Genomic DNA, 22,852 nt, shown 5'->3' with positions numbered 1-22,852 from the left:
TGCTTCCAAAAACTAGCTCTGCTGATCATAGGTATACAACTTACTGGTTAGAGACCTGCATGAGCTATGCAGTACCAAATGTAAGTATGTTAGAAGCTTTAAACAATGAAGATAAAATGTAAAACTGCAAATCCTGGAAATCTGAAATTAAAAACAAAAAAATTGGAAATGAACAGCAGATCAGTCAGCATTTGAAAGAAAAAGACTGGTTAATGCTTCCGATGTAACCTTTCATCAGAGTCTTTTTTGAAACCTAGCTTTCTTTTTCAGATGTTGATTGACTTGCTGTGCATTTCCACTATTTCTTGTTCTTAGGCAGTACTGTACATCTCTCACAAAGTCTGTATATTTTCTGCTATACAAACTGCATTCTACTGCAATATGATTTGTATTTAACCCCTATAGCAATTTTTTAACACTCTCCTTTTCCTTTGAACTTTGATAGTTGTTGTTACCTGTATGCATCTGAATTTATTTTTAGAGGATTGATGAACAACGCAAATGGTTGGATGAGGAGGTGGAGAAGGTTCTGCAACAAAGACAAGCTCTGGCTGAGTTGGAGGAGGATCTGAGGAAAAGGGAAGTTATTGTAGACAAGAAAGAGGCACTATTACAAGAGAAAAGCCAACTGGAAATCAAAAAGTTACGTTCCAGTCAGGTAAAAACATACCTCTCAACTATCCCAGTTTAATTGGGATCGTCCAACATTAAACTGCACTGCTGAGAAAAGCATGCAAGATTCTTCAGGCAGCAGAATCAGTTGATGTGCTCGTTCTACAGAAAACCACACTCCCATCCCAAGCACCACATTGCAGGTTGATAGATATTGGTAAAAATCCAAGCCACCTGCTAAGAGATGCACAAGAGTGGTACAGAAACCACTAAAGCTCTGATTTTCTTTCCCTGCCCCCTCCTCCAGTTGGCTTACACTTGTCACCACCCTATAGTATAACGGTGAGATCAGAAGCACAGCTATGTGGAGGATTGACTAATGCCACACCAGTACCGTGAGACAGCACATTTGTGTTCCAATGCACTATCACCATGCTGCTTTTCACTCTCACTTCTTGATCTTAGTCATGCCATTGGGGAGACCTTGAGCACAGGCTTCTTCCCAAAGAGGGAGGGAAGTTGGTGGGCGAGTCTTTTCAGCTTGCTTTTGCACATCTCCAGATTAGGAGAAGCATAGAAAAGGCCTAGGAACAGATTATCTAACTACACTTAGTCACAAGACACCTGAAATCTATGAAAAGAGCCAAAAAATATCTTATTCCTTTTAGTAGATTGAAATAAAATCTTCGAAGACTAGTGGAAGACATATTACTTGACAAGATGATGTTGTGGTTCTGATACAGCTATAGTCACTGGACTTCAAATTAAAGATTCTGTTTTGGATAGTTGTTCAGGATTATCTTTGAAATTATCTTATTGAAATACCCCTGCCTTGAAATAAAATTAAAATGTCAAACCTTTCATTATTTTATAAATTTCAGAATAAAATCACATAAAATTAATTAGTTTGTTGCATCAACTAGTGTTCTAGCAGCTCCTGGCTACAATACTACTACAAATCAGTATTGATCATTTATTTTCAGGCCTTAAACAAAGACATTTTAAATGTATCCACTCGTTTAAACACAATAGAAAAGGAATTATCAGACAAAAGCATTCAACTTCAGAACAGCACCACAGAGGAAAGGAAAACCATTTCAGAAGAGATACAAGTACTTCAACAGGAACGAGTTCAACTGCTGAAAAGAAGGCACTGTCTGGATGAGAAACTAGAGCTTGGAAATGTTCTGTCCCCTGAGGTATAATCATTTATATTTGTTTATTTTTGATAAAATCTTGCTTATTACATATCTAAAATAATAGCTGTTTGGATGTTTGTTAAAGTCAGTAACACACTGGGAATTTCAACTGATGTAGCCATGAGCACAGCCATGAAAAAGTCCTCTGAATTCCTCGATGTGTTACAGCCTTGAAATACACTGCTATGTATTTTTCATTTCATATTAATTGATTTCCCATGACATTACACATAGGAAGTCAAGACTAAGTAAAGTTTTCAAGTGAAGCACAGTTAGAGGGCGGGGGATAATTGGTCCAGGATGCACAAGCATGGTTCAGCCCTCATTTTATGGTCATACATCTGTCCTTATTTTTATATTTCCATTATAAATTCCTATGTTGACATTTATAATGGGAACTCTCTATGTAAACTTGCCATATTATAATTACACCCTCCTGCCACTTGTGGCGCTGTAATTTTACAAAGGTATTTTCCATTACAAATGTGGACATAGGAATTTATAATGGAAAAGTTGACAGGGAATGTGTGGAGCTGTAAAATTTTAATAGAGATATTCAGTACGTACAAGACTAGCTGGAGCATGTTTCTGACTTAAGTTGTGAACTTGTAGAGAGAGAGAAAATATTGAGACGAAACTCACTGGAGACAGCAAAAATTGCCAGCAACCTTAGCCAGATCGTATGAGAACATTACTAGGCATTGCTATATTTTGACACCACAACTGAATTGATAGCAACATGGCACTTGCACTGAGGTATAAGCACATATTCAATAAACGTAGATTTTTCTGGTAATTACCTGGAGATTGTTTTCAATAGGCATGCTGTAAAAATGTCACAATCATTTTAATCCTCTTTTTCAAACATCAATCAGTGACATGGAGAACTGTTACTTTATTGATAGCTGCTGTCAGAATGAAAGCAAAACAAAAACCCCACATCAAAAAGAAACGACATACCTATGACAAATAACAAATACTGGAGAGTAACACCAAGGCTCCCATCTCACGGTTCATAAAAGAATCGTAAACTTACAGCCTACCCATCTTGTCATGTCACCTAGTTCCTGTTTCTGAACCTAATCTTATAATTTCTTAAACTGTTTATTGCACTCTTTCAATACAGTAATATCTCCATACAAACAATAAGTAAAAGAAATCTACAATCTAATTAATCCAGATACATCATTTTGAACATAGTGGACATGTTACAATGCAACAGTGAACTCGGCTCAGTGTAAAGCTACATTTTAGAAGTGTCCAGACTGTGTATTGAACCTTGTGGGAACTTTCTAAGCTTGGTATGAAATGCTTTTAGTGTTGTGAGAAGGAATGTCCCCAACTCCTCTCACGTAACATTAAAATTAACCACCCATGGAGTGGAGCCCTGCACTTGCACATATATACAGAGTTCTTTGTAGTTGTACTCAATGCAAGGCACAGCCAGCAGTGTAGCTCGGGTAGCCTGACCGTGCATCACACTCAGTGTAAAGAACCTGAAATGGCACAAAAATGTAAAACTTGTAGATGAATTGGAAGTAGAAATTGAAATTAAATCGCATTTTAGTAAATAAAGGATTAAATTGATGAATCAAAGGAGAGGTAGAAAAAAGTTACCAAATCATTGAATCTTACAGCACAGAAGTAGGCCATTTGGCCCATCGTGCCTGTGCCGGCTCTTTGAAAGAGCTATCCAATTAGTCCCACTCTCCTGCTCTTTCCCCATAGCCCTACAAATTTTTCCTTTTCAAGTATTCATCCAATTCCCTTTTGAAAGTTACTATTGAATCTGCGTCCACCACCCTTTCAGGTTGTGATAACTAAGATAACCCAGCAGGAGTGAGGCTTGTAAACATTCATTATGTAATCTCATCTGTTTTATTTCTCAGGAGGAGCGAATTCTTTTCCAATTGGAGGAAGGTATCGAAGCTCTGGATGCAGCTATAGAATACAAAAATGAAACCATTCATTGTCGCCAGCATTCGTTGAGAGCCTCAGACGGCAGCCTTGCCCAAAATGAGGCTAACGTTATGTTTAGACTGGGTGCTTTATCGGCTGCTGAGACAAGAGTCCTTCTCTGCAGATATTTTAATAAGGTAAAGCCCTACTTTCCAGCAATACATCGGTCCCAAAAGCTCAAATATGATATATATTAGATCATAAATAGCATTTAATTGGTGACATTTTGTGTCCTAGTATGAAAATGTAGATTAAAATAGGTCATGAAAAGCAGGACCAAGCCAATCCAATATTATGGGCTGCATTTATTTACACCATTTGTTGCAAGTACCCAATTCCTTATTCTCACCGCCAGGAAGTGAGAGGACAATGTGTAATTTGATCCAGTCATTGTCAGGCAGGCTATAGAGTTCAGACAAGGCACAGCGTTCATACTACTGAGTTCAGAGAACAGACAGCACTAACACTACCGAGTCCTAACTTCCGGATTTTGGCCATCTGATGACGTCACTTGCTGCGCATGCACCGAGAAATCAACTCGCTGCCATTCGTGCTCAAGCGTGATCCAGGTCTAACCGGGGAGGGAGAGGGAGAGCGTGATCCAGGTCTAACCGGGGAGGGAGAGGGAGAGCGTGATCCAGGTCTAACCGGGGAGGGAGAGGGAGAGCGTGATCCAGGTCTAACCGGGGAGGGAGAGGGAGAGCGTGATCCGGGTCTAACCGGGGAGGGAGAGGGAGAGCGTGATCCAGGTCTAACCGGGGAGGGAGAGGGAGAGCGTGATCCAGGTCTAAGTGGGGTGGGGGGAGTGTGGGTTGAGGAGAACGTGATCCATCTCCTTGTCTGGACCACGTTTTCCCTCTCGCCCCCTCCCCCAGACCTGGATCACATTCTCTTTCTCCGCACCCCCCCCCCCCCCGCCCCCGCCTCCGCCTCGTGCTCTGCTCCCCCCGGGACTCCTGCTTTCCCCCTACCCCCGTGCTCCTGCTCTCCACCCACCCCCCCCCCCCCCCCCCCAAAACAGGCTGCTGCTCCTGCTTCCCTCCCCCCACCCGTGCTCCTGCTTCCCTCCCCCCACCCGTGCTCCTGCTTCCCACCCTGGCCTCCTACTATCCCCGAGCTCAGCTCCCCTCCCTCCCTCCCTCCCTCCCTCCCTCCCTCCCTCCCTCCCTCCCTCCCTCCTTATGGCTACCTGCATCAGCTGCATTTTTAGTGCTCGGGCTCCATGCCGCGCTTTTAGTGAACGGCAGCAAGGAGGGCCCAGCACGGTGGTGACCTACATTGCGCGTGCGCGGTAAAGTCAGAGTCCCATGTATGCACGCCAGCGAAAGAGGAAGTTCTCATTCCCTGTCAATATATGATGTGGAGATGCCGGTGATGGACTGGGGTTGACAATTGTAAACAATTTTACAACACCAAGTTATAGTCCAACAATTTTATTTGAAATTCACAAGCTTTCGGAGGCTTCCTCCTTCCTCAGGTGAATGTTGTGGAAATGAAATCCTCGAACCCTTCGCATTTATAAATCACAGAACAATTCCTGGTGATTACAGATAGTCTTTCCAACTGCCCGTTGCCAAGGCAACCAGTGTGCAGACAGAGAGGTGTTACCTGAAAGGCCACCGAATATACAAACCACCAAAAAAAAAGAGAGAGAGAGGCAGAAACATAGAAAAGACAGCAAATGACCCGTTATATTAAAAACAGATAACATTTGTTCGCTGGTGGGGTTACGTGTAGCGTGACATGAACCTGTCAATATACGCAGTGAATATTATGTACTTTGGCTAACCGTAACGAAGAGACATTTTATCAAAATAAAAACATGTTTTCTGAATTTTTATTGTTTACACTGGGAGAAAAAGATCAGCAAATTGCACTGGGCACAAAAGAGGTTAGAAAATAATTATGATAAATACAAAGTTTATTATATTATCCCTCTGACAAAACAGGGAACACATTAAAAGAAATTGAATTTCTGAGACTTTAGGTAGATAGTAGCAGTTCTTTGGTGGCATCGATCCCAAAACAAGCTACGAATCACTTTGTCGTTATCAGCTAGGCTTTTAGCATACACATGGTACGGTAATGTGCGTTTTAAAAATTTTGGTAGGTGATTAGCCTGCGTGAGACTGAACGCAACTTGCAAGTGCAGTGCGCAGAAATGTCTGTGAAGATAACCGAACATGAGAATGTGGTCCATGAATTAGAATCTGCAGTGGAGCGTTTATCAATGGAGATAGACAGACGTCTGACAATGCAACAGAAGGAGCATGAACAGAAGATGCAGCTGGTATTAGAGTACTTTAAAGGTAATTGGGTGTATGCTGTTCAAATGCTGTCATTGTACTTGCACCATCTGTACAGTGTTATAATCAGGCAGTGTGTAATTATGCTGACGGTTCACACGTTTCCAGGCACACTGGTGTATGTTTCATTAGTTATAGCTGATTTCCTGTGGCGTTGCACACAGTCAGAGAATATGGTCTCTCATATCTGTCTCTGCTGTCTTCGTGTCGATTCCTCTCTCTTTCTCTTTCTCTCTCTCTCTGTTCTTCTTTTCTCCTGCTTCTCCTCTTAACTCTGTTTTGCTTCTTTGTCCTCTTGTGCTTCTGTCTCGGCTGTTTTCTCCTTTTCTTTCTTTTAGATGGGAGGTGGTGTGGCAGGGAAAGGAGCCACCAATGGCTGCCGGCTGCATTTGGGGCGGGGGCTGTGCGGGTAAATGTGGCTCTATGGTCTTCTTCCCATCCCCTCCTACAATCACTTGTGTTTTCCCTACTTTTCCCCTTTCTACCAACCTTCTCACTCCCATCATTACCCTTCTCTTTTCCTTATTCTGTTCATTTCTGTTCAAACCTTGTATCCTGCTCTCTCCCATTCTCAGCTGACACTTTTCTCACCCTTCACCCCTTCCCACCCTTTTCTTTGGGGTTTCTGCTGAAATTATGGTGGGAGATCAAAGGAACCCCCACAGAATTTCCAGGAAAATGCCTCAGAAGAGGAGTGGGAGAGTGGAGAAAATTGGTGGGGGAGAAAGAAAACCAAAATCAATAAATATTGGAAGGGAAGAAAACAATGAAAAGAAAAATAAGGCCCTGAAATTGCAATTGAGGCCAAGGCATAAGTGTGGCAGATCTCGGGTCAGGGGACTGGAAATTGGGGTGGGATCTCATTCCGCCGAGATTTCACTCCATTAGACCCCTTATGAGAAATTCTGATGAGGGCAGGGTATGGGCAAGTGTTACACATACCCTGCCTACATCATGGGAGCGTCTGGGGAGTTCCTAGGCTACTAAGGGAACTTCACGCATTATGCCCTTGTTAGGCCTCTTCAGAATTGTCATCAGCTGAGAGTTAACATGGGTTCCTTGATGCTCCCAAGAAAGGATCTTTACAGCAAGAGATAATCGATCAAAGATCGGGAATGATTAACCTCAAAAATGGCCCCACTAGTTCCAGTTGGAGCTAAAGAGGAAATTATCTAATTTCTCGGGCTCTACCTCGGCCTCTTCTTCTCTGTCGGAGTGGCATGGCAACATTCCAGCCGGCGGTTCAGGGCGGGCCTCGCAGAGGTTCTCTTATTGATGTGATGTCTCGTATGTGCAAATGACCCCAGCCCTGTCATTCGGTACGGGGTCTGGGCCTTTCCACTCAAGCGGACTTGTGGCCTACTCTACCACTTTTCTGATAATGGAGCAACCCAAGTGGAATTTCAGGCCCTAAGATGGGAACAATCTTAAATATTTTTCAGGTATTATTTTTGTACTCTCTATTTTATCATGATGGCAGTTATATTTTAGGCCTTTTACGCCCAATATTTCTTTCTTGTTTAGCGTCTCAGACTACTCCCACTTCGTGAACTTGGGACTCCTGGTTCAGGGGTTGAATATTCTAGTATTTCAGCTGACATCACCCCCAGCACGGTTGTCTTTAGTTGCATCCAAAAAACACACAAAAATAACTTGTCAAAATGCTGTGAATACAAATAACAACTCATATATTCTGATATCACTTCCAGAGTATGATAGGAAACTGTTTGAGGTACATTTTGTGAGGAAGGTGTCAAAATAGATAGAAAATAAAATTCTATGTTCTTTCAGACAAAAGTGGTGAGGAACTTGCAGATGGTATTAAGGCACATGAGTCGAAGATCCAACAGCTGGAGAAGGACCTGTACTTCTATAAAAAAACAAGCAGAGAACTGAAGAAGAAACTGCGGGAGTTGGTTGAATCCCTAAACCAGAACCAGCAAGTGGCAGCTTCAAGAAGTAATTAACTTAACTGCTTTATCATTCATGCTTCCAATTATTTTTCTTGTAAGCTATTTATTTTTCTTATTTTCCACTAAATCTCCTTTCTCCATGCATTTACCCCAGTTGAGAGAGTTTGTAGATCATCGGCTCACAGGCTTTCTCCAGTGGTAATCTAGAACTAGTTGCTGGAGATGAGTGAAAATTGCCTAAGAATGTCTATTTCTCTGATTTTTCCTCCCTGTGGCGGTGTTTCGACTTTTCTCAGTGTTTCTCCACGATAACATAGCAGAAGTCAGAAGCTTACTGTATGAGAATTCTGGAGCCCCAATGTGCTACATCACTATCACCTCTTGGCTCTTGCTTTTAAAAGAAAATTAAATCTTGATCTTAAAATGTTGGTAAACTGATGTCAGCTGGCCCAACCAGTCCGTGTTGGTGTTTATCCTCTTGATGAGCAGTAATCCTAATCCCATACTAGGTTGATTCCGGGTATGGAAGGGTTGTCTTATGAGGAAAGATTGAACAGGTTGGGTCTATACTCATTGGAGTTTAGAAGAATGAGAGGAGATCTTATTGAAACATACAAGATTCTGAGGGGACTCGATAGGGTAGATGCTGAGAGGATGTTACCCCTCATGGGGGAATTTAAAACTAGGGGGCATAGTCTCAGAATAAGGGGTCGCCCGTTTAAGACGGAAATGAGGAGGAATTTCTTCTCCCAGAGGATCATGAATCTTTGGAATTCTTTACCCCAAAAAGCTGTGGAGGCTGAGTCATTGAATACATTCAAGGCTGAGTTAGACAAATTTTTGATCAGCAAGGGAGTCAAAGGATATGGGGAAAAGGCGGGAAAGTGGAGCTGAGGTAAAAATCAGATCAGCCATGATCTCATTAAATGGCGGAGCAGGCTCGAGGGGCCGAATGGCCTACTTCTGCTCCTATCTCTTATGGTCTTATGGTCTTAAGGTCCATATGCCTGCCCTGTGCCTGTATCCCTTTGTTCCCTTTTCCTTCAACCACCTAGCTAACCTATTCTTAAATATTGACATTGTCTCTGCTTCAATCACTAACTCTGATAATGCATTCTACTGCCTCACAGCCCTCTGTAAAAAAAAAATGTTTCTCCTGTGCTCTGTCCCAATTCTCTTATATTTAATCTTATGTTTATCTCCCCTTATTATAGACCCCTCAATCACTGGAAACAGTCTGTTTCAATCTATTCTGTCCTATCCCTTCATAATTTTAAACACCTCCATCAAATCACCCCATAATCTCCTCTGTTCTAATGAAATCAGCCCCAATATTTCAAATCTTTTTGTTGAAACAATATTGGCTCTGGGGTAAGAAAGCAGTTAACTTCCATCCCATTTGACTGTGATTGTGAGTAAAGAGAAAAAGTGATAGGAAAAAAATTAATTTTCTGCTGGTGTTAAAAATTCATAGGTCTGCTAGTTTTAAAAGATAGCCAGGTCACCTAGTTCTGATATTCCATTGTACTTTTTTATAATTGAGAAACAAGGCTCATAATACAGCACACCACCATAGTTGAAAAGAGTAGCAGAGAAAACAGGGTAATTCGAGAAGTAGTGCTAAGGTGATGTCAAGCTTGGGTTTTAAAGGCCTGTAGACTAGGAACATAGGAACAGGAGTAGGCCATTCAGCCCCTCGTGCCTGCTCCGCCATTTGATAAGATCATGGCTGATCTGTGATCTAACTCCATATACCTGCTTTTGGCCCATATCCCTTAATACCTTTGGTTGCCAAAAAGCTATCTATCTCAGATTTAAATTTAGCAATTGAGCTAGTATTAATTGCCATTTGCAGAAGGAAACTAGGAGGAAGGGAAGACAAGGTAAGTACTTTTAAGGTATTGAAGAGGAATTATTTAGAGCTGGGGATGGTGTGCTGAGTATTGATTTCAATTCAGTGAGGATATAGGGAGGAGGCAGAATGTACAGTGCATTTTGTGCTCAGGTGGAACAGAAGAGGAAAGTTTAGAGGAACAGTAACCATAATATTGTTGACCGGAAGTCACCGGTTAACGGTTTTGGCTTAGTACACAGAGGAAGAGTCAATTCTCTCTTAATTCTCAATTCGCTTTATTAACGTTATTAGATCACGTACATACCGCTTATACGTCTAGTTAGAAATAGGCATGCAGTTTACAGCAGGTTATACAGTTTTATACTCAAACTAGGATTTAAACGCACACCCACTAGGTTTCCCTGACTAACACTCCCTGAGTGGTCACAGAATAGAAAGGATATTATATCACCCGGAAAGGAGAGATAACGCTGGCCAGGCAATTCGCTCTCTCTCGACGTCGTCTCTACGTACCTGACATAGGGTCCCTACTTCCACAATGGTTAGTCTCCGGAGTCTCCCTCAAAAACACACTCTGTGACCAAGCCTGCAATTCTTCAGTTTTATTCCCAAGTCTGTCTTTTCGAATGATGCTGTCTTCTCCGGTTGGCTTAAAGTTGCTGGAGTGGTCGGTGTCATCCCCCGATTGGCTCTGTTCCAAGGGGCTAGGTAGCATCACCTCATTACTCCTTTTCTAAATAAGGCCTGGTGTCTCATCAAAGCTCCTTTGTCCCTCTAAGAAGCGGAATGAATTCAAACCGGTTCTGGCCAGTTCAGACCAGTGACTGAACTCCAGGTCACCTCAGTTCAAAAGTCAGTGTCTTTGTTAGCACTTCGAATTAACCTCAGTAGTTTTCTGCAGCCCCGGGCCAACAATATGATGGAGACAAGGAAGGTGAAATGTAAAAGAGGCTAAAGTTAAAAGTCAGAGAAAAGGTCCCCTATCAAATTAAACTTTTTCATATATCCTGTTCAGGAGTACAAGACAGGTGCCAGAAGAACCCCTTCAGGTATAGAAACTGTATGTAAGTCATGGGATTTGTAGAGATGTTGAGGGGGGAAAAAGTGGTTGGCATGAAGCTGGAAACCAAGCTTTTTGGAGGCAACTTTGGCAATTGAGGAAATGTAGGAGCTTCATTTTTTTTTCAATTGCATGAACATCTTCTGACTAAGATGTTCTTTTTAAAAGCCTGGCCTTTTGGAGAGATTTGGGAGTTGCAATTTTTGGTGTTTTTTCTGTTTCTTTGCATTGCACAGTTGTATTTTTGTTTGGATCGGACGTTTACTTTGTTTGGTTTGAATTCAACTTTATACCCCTACAATATAAAATACTTCACCTGATATCCTTCTGCATTCCATGGGCATCTATTTGGGAATTACCCTTGCCCTTAGGGAGATGGAGGATGCAAAGGAATTTTTCAGCTAGGAGCAGAGGCCGGTGCGTCTGCAACATGGGAAGGGCTCGATAGAACTATGTGTACCTTGTGTTTAGACCATGCCATAGTTTCTGGATATGTCTGAGGAGCTAAGTCTTGGGTGCTTATGATTCATCTGGGATGCAGTCACTGAACTTTGCCATCTTGTGAAAGAGACTTCCAAACCTACTCCATCACTGGCTCCTAAAACATTGTTTATCAGTACTGAAGAAATATTCATGAGCTCACTTGAATCTGTTTCAGGTGTGCTCTCTCATTGGTGTGTTGAAATTTCATCAGAGACCCAGGTAGTTGCATAAATGTTAATGAGAGCAATTTACCTTCTGGATAGAGGAGCTCTGTTGAAATGTTTTTTAAGAAAATGTGGCACCAGGACTGTTTTGGATACCTGACTCATCATCAAATTTATTTTTATCCTCGCGTATTAAGGCCCTAAAATTCCAATAGGGCCTCTCTTGTCAGTGGAGTTGTGACGGTGTGCCTAAGTCGGGAGCCCCATTGATTGAAAGGACAGTGTTCTAACCCAAAGTACCAACCCTACACTGGGATGTTTAGTATCAGAGGGCACTCATAGTGATATCTAAAATTTGTTACAGTTCTGTTCGAGTACTTCAAGCACCATATTAATATTGCCACCACCCTCTCATAGGGAAATAGGTAAGGGACTATGACTTGCAAAATCTGCTCACAGTAATGTGCAAAGGCTTTTTGCCTTAAAACAAAATTATGGAATTTAGCCCTATATTAAGAACATAAGAAATAGGAGCAGGAGTAGGCCAATCGGCCCCTCGAGCCTGCTCCGCCATTCAATAAGATCATGGCTGATCTGATCCTAACCTCAAATCTAAATTCATGTCCAATTTCCTGCCCGCTCCCCGTAACCCCTAATTCCCTTTACTTCTAGGAAACTGTCTATTTCTGTTTTAAATTTATTTAATAATGTAGCTTCCACAGCTTCCTGGGGCAGCAAATTCCACAGACCTACTACCCTCTGAGTGAAGACGTTTCTCCTCATCTCAGTTTTGAAAGAGCAGCCCCTTATTCTAAGATTATGCCCCCTTGTTCTAGTTTCACCCATCCTTGGGAACATCCTTACCGCATCCACCCGATCAAGCCCCTTCACAATCTTATATGTTTCAATAAGATCGCCTCTCATTCTTCTGAACTCCAATGAGTAGAGTCCCAATATACTCAACCTCTCCTCATACGTCCGCCCCCTCATCCCCGGGATTAACCGAGTGAACCTTCTTTGTACTGCCTCGAGAGCAAGTATGTCTTTTCTTAAGTATGGAGACCAAAACTGTATGCAGTATTCCAGGTGCGGTCTCACCAATACCAAATATAACTGCAGCAATACCTCCCTGTTTTTATATTCTATCCCCCTAGCAATAAAAGCCAACATTCCGTTGGCCTTCTTGATCACCTGCTGCACCTGCATACTAACTTTTTGATTTTCTTGCACTAGGACCCCCAGATCCCTTTGTACTGCAGTACTTTCCAGTTTCTCGCCATTAAGATAATAACTTGCTCTCTGATTTTTCCTGCCAAAGTGCATAACCTCACATTTTCCAATATTATATTGCATTTGCCAAATCTCTGCCCACTCACCCAGCCTGTCTATATCCCCTTGTAGGTTTTTTATGTCCTCCTCACTCTCTACTTTCCCTCCCATCTTTGTATCATCTGCAAACTTTGATATGTTACACTCGGTCTCCTCCTCTAAATCGTTAATATAGATTGTAAAGAGTTGGGGACCCAGCACCGACCCCTGCGGAACACCACTGGCTACTGGTTGCCAGTCCGAGAATGAACCATTTATCCCAACTCTCTGCTTCCTGTTTGATAACCAATCCTCCACCCATGCCAGAATATTACCCCCAATCCAGTGATTCTTTATCTTGAGCAATAATCTTTTATGTGGCACCTTGTCGAATGCCTTCTGGAAGTCTAAATACACTACGTCCACTGGTTCCCCTTTATCCACCCTGTACGTTATATCCTCAAAGAACTCAAGCAAATTTTTCAGACATGACTTCCCCTTCATAAAGCCATGCTGACTTTGTCCTATTAAATTATGTTTATCCAAATGTTCCGCTACTGTCTCCTTAATAATAGACTCCAAAATTTTACCCACCACAGATGTTCGGCTAACTGGTCTATAATTTCCAGCCTTCTGCCTACTACCCTTTTTAAATAAGGGTGTTACATTAGCAGTTTTCCAATCTGCCGGGACCTTTGCCAAATCCAGAGAATTTTGGAAAATTATTACCAAAGCATCCACAATCCCTACTGCCACTTCCCTCAAGACCCTAGGATGTAAGCCATCAGGTCCAGGGGATTTATCCGCCTTGAGTCCCATTAATTTACTGAGTACCAATTCCTTAGTGATTTTAATCGTATTTAGCTCCTTCCCCCCCCCTCCCAGAGCCCCCTGTTTGTCCAGTGTTGGGATATTCTTAGTGTCCTCTACCGTAAAGACTGAAACAAAATATTTGTTCAGCATTTTTGCCATCTCCATGTTTCCCACCATTAATTTCCCGGTCTCATCCTCTAAGGGACCTACGTTTGCCTTAGCCACCCTTTTTCTTTTTATATAACTGTAGAAACTCTTGCTATCTGTTTTTATATTTTTTGCTAATTTATTTTCATAATCTATCTTCCCTTTCTTAATCAATCCTTTAGTTACTTTTTGCTGTCTTTTGAAGACTTCCCAATCTTCTATCCTCCCACTAAGTTTGGCTACCTTATATGTCCTTGTTTTTAGTCAGATACTATCCTTAATTTCTTTACTTAGCCATGGATGGCTGTCATTTCTTTTACACCCTTTTTTCCTCAGTGGAATATATATTTTTTGAAAGTTGTAAAATAACTCCTTAAATGAACACCTCTGCTCATGTACCGTCTTACCCTTTAATCTATTTTCCCAGTCCACTTTAATCAATTCCGCTCTCATACCATCATAGTCTCCTTTATTCAAGCTCAGTACGCTTGTTTGAGAACCAACCTTCTCACCCTCTAATTGGATATGGAATGTAACCTTGTTATAGTCACTCATTCCAAGGGGATCCTTAACTAGGACATTATTAATTAATCCTGGCTCATTACACAGGACCAGGTCCAAGGTTGCTTGCCCCCTATGTGAACTATATGAAAACCCAGCAGTTATAATGGTGACAATTACTTGGTAGTTATGGAAGATAGAAACTATATATAACTTTAGTTTACTGTATAGAGCGGCACTAGCTGCACTATAAATTCCCCAAGAAACAGTGGGGCTGATTTCCTCATCAGAACATCCCATTAGCACTTGCTTTTGGGACATTCCAACAAGGAAAAAGAGGCTGGGACCTCAAATACTGGGTCTCCTCCCCAGTAGAACATGATGTGCACTTCCAGCTAGGCAAGAGGCAGATGATGGCAGCTCCTGCTTGTAGCAGGCGGGAGTTTCATTATAATATAATAGGATATAACGTATTTAGAAAGGAAAGGGAAGGAAGAAGGGGAGATGAAGTAGCTGTACTGATTAGAGACAATGTAATGACAATAGAAATAAGAGACATAAGTAATAAGATAGAAACAGAATCCATTTGGATTGAGACAAAGGATAAGAAGGGATCAATCACGTTAATAGGCATATTCCACAGACTGTCTAATCATGGAAGGGAAGTGGTGAAAGAAACGTAGGCAAATCTATGAAATGAGTAAAAATCATTGAATAATAATCATGGGAGATTTCCACTGCCCCCAAATAAACTGGCAAGAAGAAGCAGGGAAAGGGGAATGGAGTGTTTATAGTGTGTATATATGCCTCCTTTCTCAGAGTATGTGAGAAACCCAACAAGAGAGGAAGAATCACTGTTGGATTTAGTAATGGGGAATGAACTGGAGCAGATAAGAAAAGTAAGCCATGGGGAACATCTAGGCAATAGTGATCATAACATAGTAAGGTTTAAAATAATGATTGAGAAAGAACAAAGTAGTAGATTGGAAAAAAGCTAATTTTGAGGGGATGAAAATGAAACTAGGGAAGGTAAACTGGAAAAACATTTTGACAGACAAAGAGATAGAACAGCAGTGGGAAATATTTAAAACGGTGATCAACAGTTCAGGAGAAATATATTCCTCAAAAAAAAAACTAGCCAATAATGAAACACCATGGATGAATAAAAAGATACGGGTAAAATTGAAACCAAAGAAGAAGGCTTACTGTAAGTACATGACAAAAGGGAATACGAAGAAGTTCGGAAGGATGTCAAAAAAATAATTAGGAAAGCAAAGAGGAACTACGAAATTAAATTATCAAGGAATATGTATTCTACAAACAATTAAATAACAAATGAAAAATCAGGATAGGGATAGGACCACTAATCAGTGCACAAGATAAACTCACACATAGTGACTGCGAAATGGCAAAAATATTGAATAGTTACTTTGCCTCAGTATTTACTAGGGAGACTAACAAGGTGGGTATGACAAAAAAAAAGACATTTTCGGATAGAAAGGGGGTGGAGGGGGGTGGGGGGGAGATCATTTATAAAATATCAAACTTAGAGAGAATAAAACCCCAGGTCAGGATGGATTGTATCCGCGCATATTAAAAGAAATTAGAGAAGAGATAGCGGATGCACTATCACATATATGTAAAAATTCATTAGAAAAGGGAATAGTGCCAGAGGACTGGCAGACAGCTAATGTTAATCCCATACTTAAAAAGGCAGATGGAACAAGTCCAGGGAACTATAGACCAGTTAGCTTAATGTCAGTGGTAGGAAAGATAATGGAATCTTTACTCAAAGATGTAATAGAAAAACATCTAGAAAACAAAAATATAGTAGTCAGCATAGATTTCAGAAGGGATAGTCATGCTTGACCAGCCTTACTAAATTGTATGAAGAAGTAACAGAAAGAGTAGATATGGGTAATGTAGTAGATGTAGTATATTTTGATTTTCAAAGGCCTTCGATAAGGTACTGCATTGTAGACTCATGACTAAGGTCAGAGCACGTGGAGTCGTGCTCTGACGCCATTGGCTACAAAACAGAAATCAGAGAGTAGCGGTTAAGGGTATTTACTCAGACTAGCAAAAGGTGGGAAGTGCTGTTCCACAGGTATCAGTGCTGGGACCACTGTTGTTCACAATTTACATTAACGATTTGGACTCAGGAATCGGAAGTACAATTTCAAAATTTGTGGACGACACAAAATTGGGGGGTGCAGTTAATACAAAGGAAGAATGCGTCAAAATGCAAGAAGAAATTAATAAACTTGCAGAATGGGCATGTAATTGACATGAATTTCAATATACATAAGTGTGAGATGGTGCATTTGGTAGGAAGAATAAGGAAACCACATATTGCTTGGATAGTAAGAGTCTAAAAAGGGTAGAAGAGCAAAGGGATCTCTGGGTACAGATACACAAATCACTAAAAGTAGCAACGCAGGTTAATAAGGCCATAAAATAGGCAAACCTAGTTTTGGACTCCCACACAAGTGGAGATGTTTTCTCTACGTCTACCCTATCGTTATCATAAAGACCTCTATCAGATCACCCCTCAGCCTTCTCTTTTCTAGAGAAAAGAACCCCAGCCTGTTCAGCCTTTCCTGATAAGGATATCCTCTCAGTTTTGGTATCATCCTTGTGAATCTTTTTTGCACCTTCTCCAATGCCACTACATCCTTGATATAATATGGAGACCAGAACCGGGCACAATACTCCAAGTGTGGTCTAACCAAGGTTCTGTACAAATTTAGCATAACTTCTTTGCTTTTCAATTCTATCCCTCTAGAAATGAACCCTAGTGCTTGATTTGCCTTTTTTATGGCCTTATTAACCTGTGTCGCTACTTTTAATGATTTGTGTATCTGTACCCTTAGATCCCGTTTAGACTCTTATTATGCAAGCAGTCTGTGGCCTCCTTATTCTTCTTACCAAAGTGCACCACCTCACACTTATCTATATTGAAATTAATTTGCCAATTACACACCCATTCTGCAAATTTATTGTGTCTTCTTGCATTTTGACGCATTCTTCTTTTATATTAACTACACCCCCCAATTTGGTGTCGTCTACAAATTTTGAAATTGTACTTTCGATTCCCAAATCCAAATCCAGTACTTCGAGTACTGTGCACGGCTCCAGTCTCCATATTAAAAAAGATATAGAGGCATTGGAGATGGTGCAAAAAAGATTCACAAGGATGATAGCAGAACTGAGCGGATATACTTATCAGGAAAGACTAAACAGGCTGGGCTCTTTTCTCTAGAAAAAGAAAAGGCTGAAGGGTGGCCTGATAGAGGTCTTTAAGATAATGAAAGGGTTTGATAGGGTAGACATAGAGAAAATGTTTCTACTTGTCGGGGAATCCAAAACTAGAGATCATTAATATAAGAGAGTCACTAATAAATCCAATAGGGAATTCAGGAGAAACTTCTATACCAAAGAGTGGTAAGAATGTGGAACACGCTACCACAAGGAATAATTGAGGCAAATAGCATGGATCCATTTATGGGGAAGCCAGATAAGCAGACAAAGGAGAAAGGAATAGAAGGGTATGCTGACTGGATTAGATGAAGTAGGGAGGTGGGAGGCTCGTGTGGAGTATAAACGCTGGCATAGACCAGTTGGACCGATGTAATACGATGTAAATTACGGTGGAACCATATTCTGAGGCCTGCTGTGTCTTCTCTCATGCTCTGTGCCGTTATAATTAATGTCAATTGTAACTGAGCATGCAGGATTGGCAGGTTATGAGCAAGGCAGATAAGTAAATTTAAAGGGACAAAAAGAAAATAATTTTTGCTGTTTGGAGGCCATTTCTGGTGTGTTTATCTTTTTTTTTCTCATGGCACATAGTTTTTCTTGAGCTTTTGTGCCAATTGTTTTATTTGTTTCACAGCACCACTACAGCCATCAATGGTTTTCCCAATGGGAATCCCCCTGTGAGGGAATTCCCCTGTGGGGAAGAAAAGGACCCCCCAACAGGGTAGCAGGTGGATCATGATGTCCAAGATGTGCTCTGTGCCCACTTGCTGTTATCTGCATACAGAGGTGACCATACCTCGCTTTGGCAAATGATTAATGCAGACTGAGACTCCAACCAGTTGTGACAGGAGGCCTGATGGCACAGATACTTGCAAAGGCCTGACTAACTATTATGCTGGATGGTTCTTCAGAAGCTTCCCAACCACAGAATGTCATGCTTTATATAATACTGCATGGGAGATGGCATGCGATTGTGATTGTTAGCCGGAGCAGTTCGATTCACCACATTCAGGCACCGGAGGCATTGTCACATCCACCTGGCAATGGCTCTACGAAGTGAGAAGAGCCAAATGCAGAGTTGCACCGTCAATTGTAGGGACATCTGATGTGCAGCATAGCCCTGGCACAACAAATATCAGAACTGAAATAAAAACAGAAAATACTGGAAATGCTCAGCATGTCAGGCAGCATCTGTGGAGAGAGGCAGGTAGAATTAATGTTTCAGACTGATGAACTTTCATCAGGACTGATCAGTTGTCGTCTCAAACCTGCACATGGGGTTTCCTTTGCCTTTAATTTTGTCTGTCACATTTTAATCCCCTGCTATTTTAGCCTTGGCAAAGACGGTTGATGGGTTGAGGCTTTCAGAAATTTTTCTCCCTCGCCCATTGTGATATTCCCCTTTAGTTGTCCCCATCCCTTTACATTTTCACTTGCACACAGAGTTCCTCTCCTACCATTTCAGTGCTCCTATACTTGCCCTGGTCTGTACCTGGATCTGTGAATTAAAGATGCAAATGAGCTGACCAAGTAATTTGAGTGCGATTAACACATTACTCAGGCAGATTTAGCACCATTTCTTAATCTTTTAGCTATGACTTGCACCAGAAGTGGAAAATCAACCTCAATATTTAAATTCTGCTGGTTAATAAAGGATGTAAAATGTTGCAAGAGAATGTAAAATTTAAAAATTCATTTGATTGCAGGTAATGGTACTGGTGATACAGCATTAAGCCCAAGAGGAGCAGAAGTTTATATAAAAGAACAAAAGTGGGCTTTAAGACCATCTAAAAGTATTGAAGAACAAAATGACAGTCCTCCGGCAACATCGGGAGCACATAAGAACCAGAAATTATGGGAAGAAATTTCTGAAATGGCACAAGGCTCCATAGGAGTGACACATGAGCAAGAGTATTCACTCAATTCAGAAGCAGCAAATGAAGTACAGCCAGCAAAAGCACAGGCTTCATCATCCAAGCCTTCTCAGATAATTGAGAAGTCATCACAACTTCATGTTACTACTCCTGTAAGAGTATCCCGTAAGGAGTTGCGGCAGATTACTGCAACAGAGGTGTCCATGAGGCGCTCGAGTTTCAGTAGCAGTGTGAACTCTGTCCCTACAGATTCCATTGAAATAACCAGAAAATCTCTGGACTTAAATATGTAGCCCAAAATTTGCTGATTGTGAATCTTGCACTGTTCTTGCACTGAAACTACACAAGCTAAATTCTTAGTTTGGCTAGCAAAATCCACCTTAATAATGTGGGTTTGTTACAGTAAGTGGGATTGTTTCATGGGAGCATATTACTTATTCCAAAAATCCATATCATGGATTCTGAACAGTTGTTGAGAAAGAACCACATCCCCACAGTGCATTCATCCAGCTGACTAGATTGAGTTGATTGCGTCGTAACAAGTTAGAGAGTTAATCAAAAAAAGTATTTACGTACTGTCGCTTTCATCATTTCTGTATAGCATTATCTGAAGGCTGCAGTATGTTAGTTACACATATTTCTGAATTGAAGACTAGAATGCACAGGCTATAGACAAATTGATATACATGGGGAGAGGGCTACATAAAGCACAGTGGGAATAAAACTGTGACCCGTGGATGGTTAAAGCACTTACTGAAGCAATCCTGTTCAGAAAAATTGAAACACACTTAATTTACATCATAAATAGCACTCCAATGCAGCTTTTCATCATGTTATTATGAACACAAAATCTGAACCAGAGCTCAATCAACTTTAAAAGTACAGGATTTTTTTGTTGCACAACCAACCTAGGTTACACTAAAATATCTGCCCATAACTAGTGGATGGTTTAATGCATTTCACAAGTTCTGGTTGGTCAGTGAGCATCACTTCTCAATCTGTCTCATGTTCTAAGAATGCAAGTACTGAAATTAATACCACAAGCAGACTACTAGTAGCTGTCGTGTAGTCTCCAGCAGGTTCTAGCTGAGAATCAGGAAGTTTAAGTTTATTAATAGTTTCAGCTTGACTCAATTGGTAGTATATTTGCCTCTGTCTGAAGGGGTCATTTTCGTCTTCACCGCTTGGGTGATAAACTAACGGGACGGATTGCCCACCCATTATAGAAACTGCCCATTTTTCATTTTCACTGAATTAAATGGAAATGAAAATTCGGCAGTCTGTATAATGGGTGGGCAATCCACTCTGCCAGTTTACTGCACAAGCAAGAAAGGAGGTTGTGGGTTCGTGCCTCACTCCAGGACTTGAGCGTATAACCTATGCTGATTCTGTAGTGCAGTACTGCTTATTATTGGTGATGCCGTCTTATGGATGAGACATTAAAGTGAAACCCTATCTGCTTGTTTAAGTGGATGTACAAGATCCCATGGCACCATTGGAAAAAGAGCAGGGGAGCTCTCCTGGTGTCCTGGCCATCATTCTTCCCTCTACATACACCACCAAAAACGATTTATCTCATTTGCTTTTTGTGGAAATTGGCTGTTGTTTGCCTGCCTAACAGTGATTACATTTCAGAAGTAGTTCAGTGTGAAATGCTTTGAAATATCCGGAGAACACGAAAGGCACTATATAACTGAAATTTCTTTCTTTTTGCTTTAACTGGTTCTCTGTGCCCATTTCAATATACAACAGAACTGCATTGTAGCCATAATAAGCTATGTAGAGGGAACTGGGTGGTGCATTGGGGTTAGACATTGGCCTTTCATATTTGGGCTCAAATCCAGTCCATACAGGTGGGATGAAAGTATCCTGTCTGTTGGCTATAAGAGACCCATGTGAGATGAGTTTGGGTAAAATTATTTCAGAGTAAGGATAGACCTACAACATAAAACTGTCCTTAATTTGATGCTAATTGGCAGTTTTACTCAGGGGTGGATAATGGAAGAAATGTTACACTGGTGCAGCAGGGGGTGTTCTGAGGTTAGGGCTGAGGCACATGGTTGGGACAGAGCAGAGGGAGCTTTGCTCTACATTGGGTGTGCTATACCTGACCCCACGGGAGTGCTTGATGGTGACATTGGAAAGTGTTCCATTCCCCAGTACCAACATTCCTTATCTTGACTACAGAATTTAAAATAAAAAGATGTGTAGCACTCTCACTAGTATATTTTAACCTTACTGCAAAGTTATTTGTGATGAGGAAGTAAAATGTGCTGCTTACTGAGGAATGTCTCCATATAACTCAAGTGACAAATGTAAAATTAAAAAGCAAAATCACACTTGCAGGAAAAGAGTTCTTGGGTCAGCAAGTGTCCCTGATCAGATAAGGAAGCTGTTATTTTTCCAGATGTACAGTGAACATAATATTTGTTTTATACTGGTGTTTCAAATATGGTACATTTCTGTCTTTATGGTGTCCTGGTCTAAATGTTATTCAGTGTTCTACATGTTTTGTTCATTTTTGTACTTTAATAAGAGTATTTTAGTATTCCAGTTTAATGGTTTGTTGTAGAAACATTTTATATGATTGCACTTGTTAATTTTATTAATAAAAAAATTTAGATTTTTGTATTACTACATTTGTTTTAGAAATAAAACAATGTAAGATTGTCTTCCTGAATTGAATCAATATTTTAAGGGAAGAGTGTCAGTACCATGACCCTTCTAAAACATCAACAATTATTATGGTTAACTTTAACATTGTATTCCTTTACTGCCCATTTATGAAGACAATTTTTTTTTAATACTAATAGTTCTTTGTAAAGGTTTGATTTTCAAAAGGAGTACTGATGGTGGAATTCTTTTAAACACATTTTCAGGGCTGCATCGTGCTAAACTAACTTTTAAGCAAAATTTGTCTCTTCACCTTTTTAACTGTGTGTGTTGGTCTTTAAATAATTCTAGTAGCCTAATAAATTCTAAATTAAATCTGGATGTTATTCATTGTGCTGCTGTGCTTCCATATAAAAGTAAGCAAATCACTGATACAGTATAAATTTATTTTGCAGCAGTTGAGTTAATCGTTGAATATAAAAAAATGTCATAACCCATTTGCAACTGTCACTTGCTGACAATTTATCCAAATATTTCAATGCCTTTTGCATAATTATATCTGAGTGTGCCCTCTGAACAGTAGGAAGTTACACTTGGGCATTTTAACCTAAACCTCAACTGCACTAACCCCTTTTTCTCTGATTTCACCACACCCCCCCCTCCTCCCCGCCCCCCCCCCCCAAAGTCCTCAATCTTACCCTTCATCCAAATTCATCAATTTATTTGTCTCTATCAAAATAATCTCTGCAGCTTCCCACCCTCAGCTGATAACCGCCCTGTTTCC

The 22,852-nt window shown here is 40.8% G+C and overlaps 1 protein-coding gene across 1 annotated transcript in view; it reads left to right on the top strand.

The window, feature by feature from the left end:
* The window catches only part of LOC137321024 (kinesin-like protein KIF27), a 94,463-nt gene extending 72,051 nt beyond the window's left edge, over window positions 1–22,412 (top strand). The window contains exons 14-19 of the mRNA XM_067983140.1: window positions 482–658; window positions 1,596–1,811; window positions 3,701–3,907; window positions 5,881–6,079; window positions 7,868–8,035; window positions 19,288–22,412. Coding sequence (XP_067839241.1) covers window positions 482–658; window positions 1,596–1,811; window positions 3,701–3,907; window positions 5,881–6,079; window positions 7,868–8,035; window positions 19,288–19,748 — 1,428 coding nt within the window. The 3' untranslated portion in view covers window positions 19,749–22,412. The remainder of the gene's footprint in view (window positions 1–481; window positions 659–1,595; window positions 1,812–3,700; window positions 3,908–5,880; window positions 6,080–7,867; window positions 8,036–19,287) is intronic.
* The last annotated feature ends 440 nt before the right edge of the window (window positions 22,413–22,852 follow it).

This window comes from Heptranchias perlo, chromosome 4 (genome assembly GCF_035084215.1).
Source record: "Heptranchias perlo isolate sHepPer1 chromosome 4, sHepPer1.hap1, whole genome shotgun sequence".
NCBI lineage: Eukaryota > Metazoa > Chordata > Chondrichthyes > Hexanchiformes > Hexanchidae > Heptranchias > Heptranchias perlo.
Note: the sequence above shows the minus strand (reverse complement) of the source record. Positions and strands in the feature narration are given on the sequence as shown.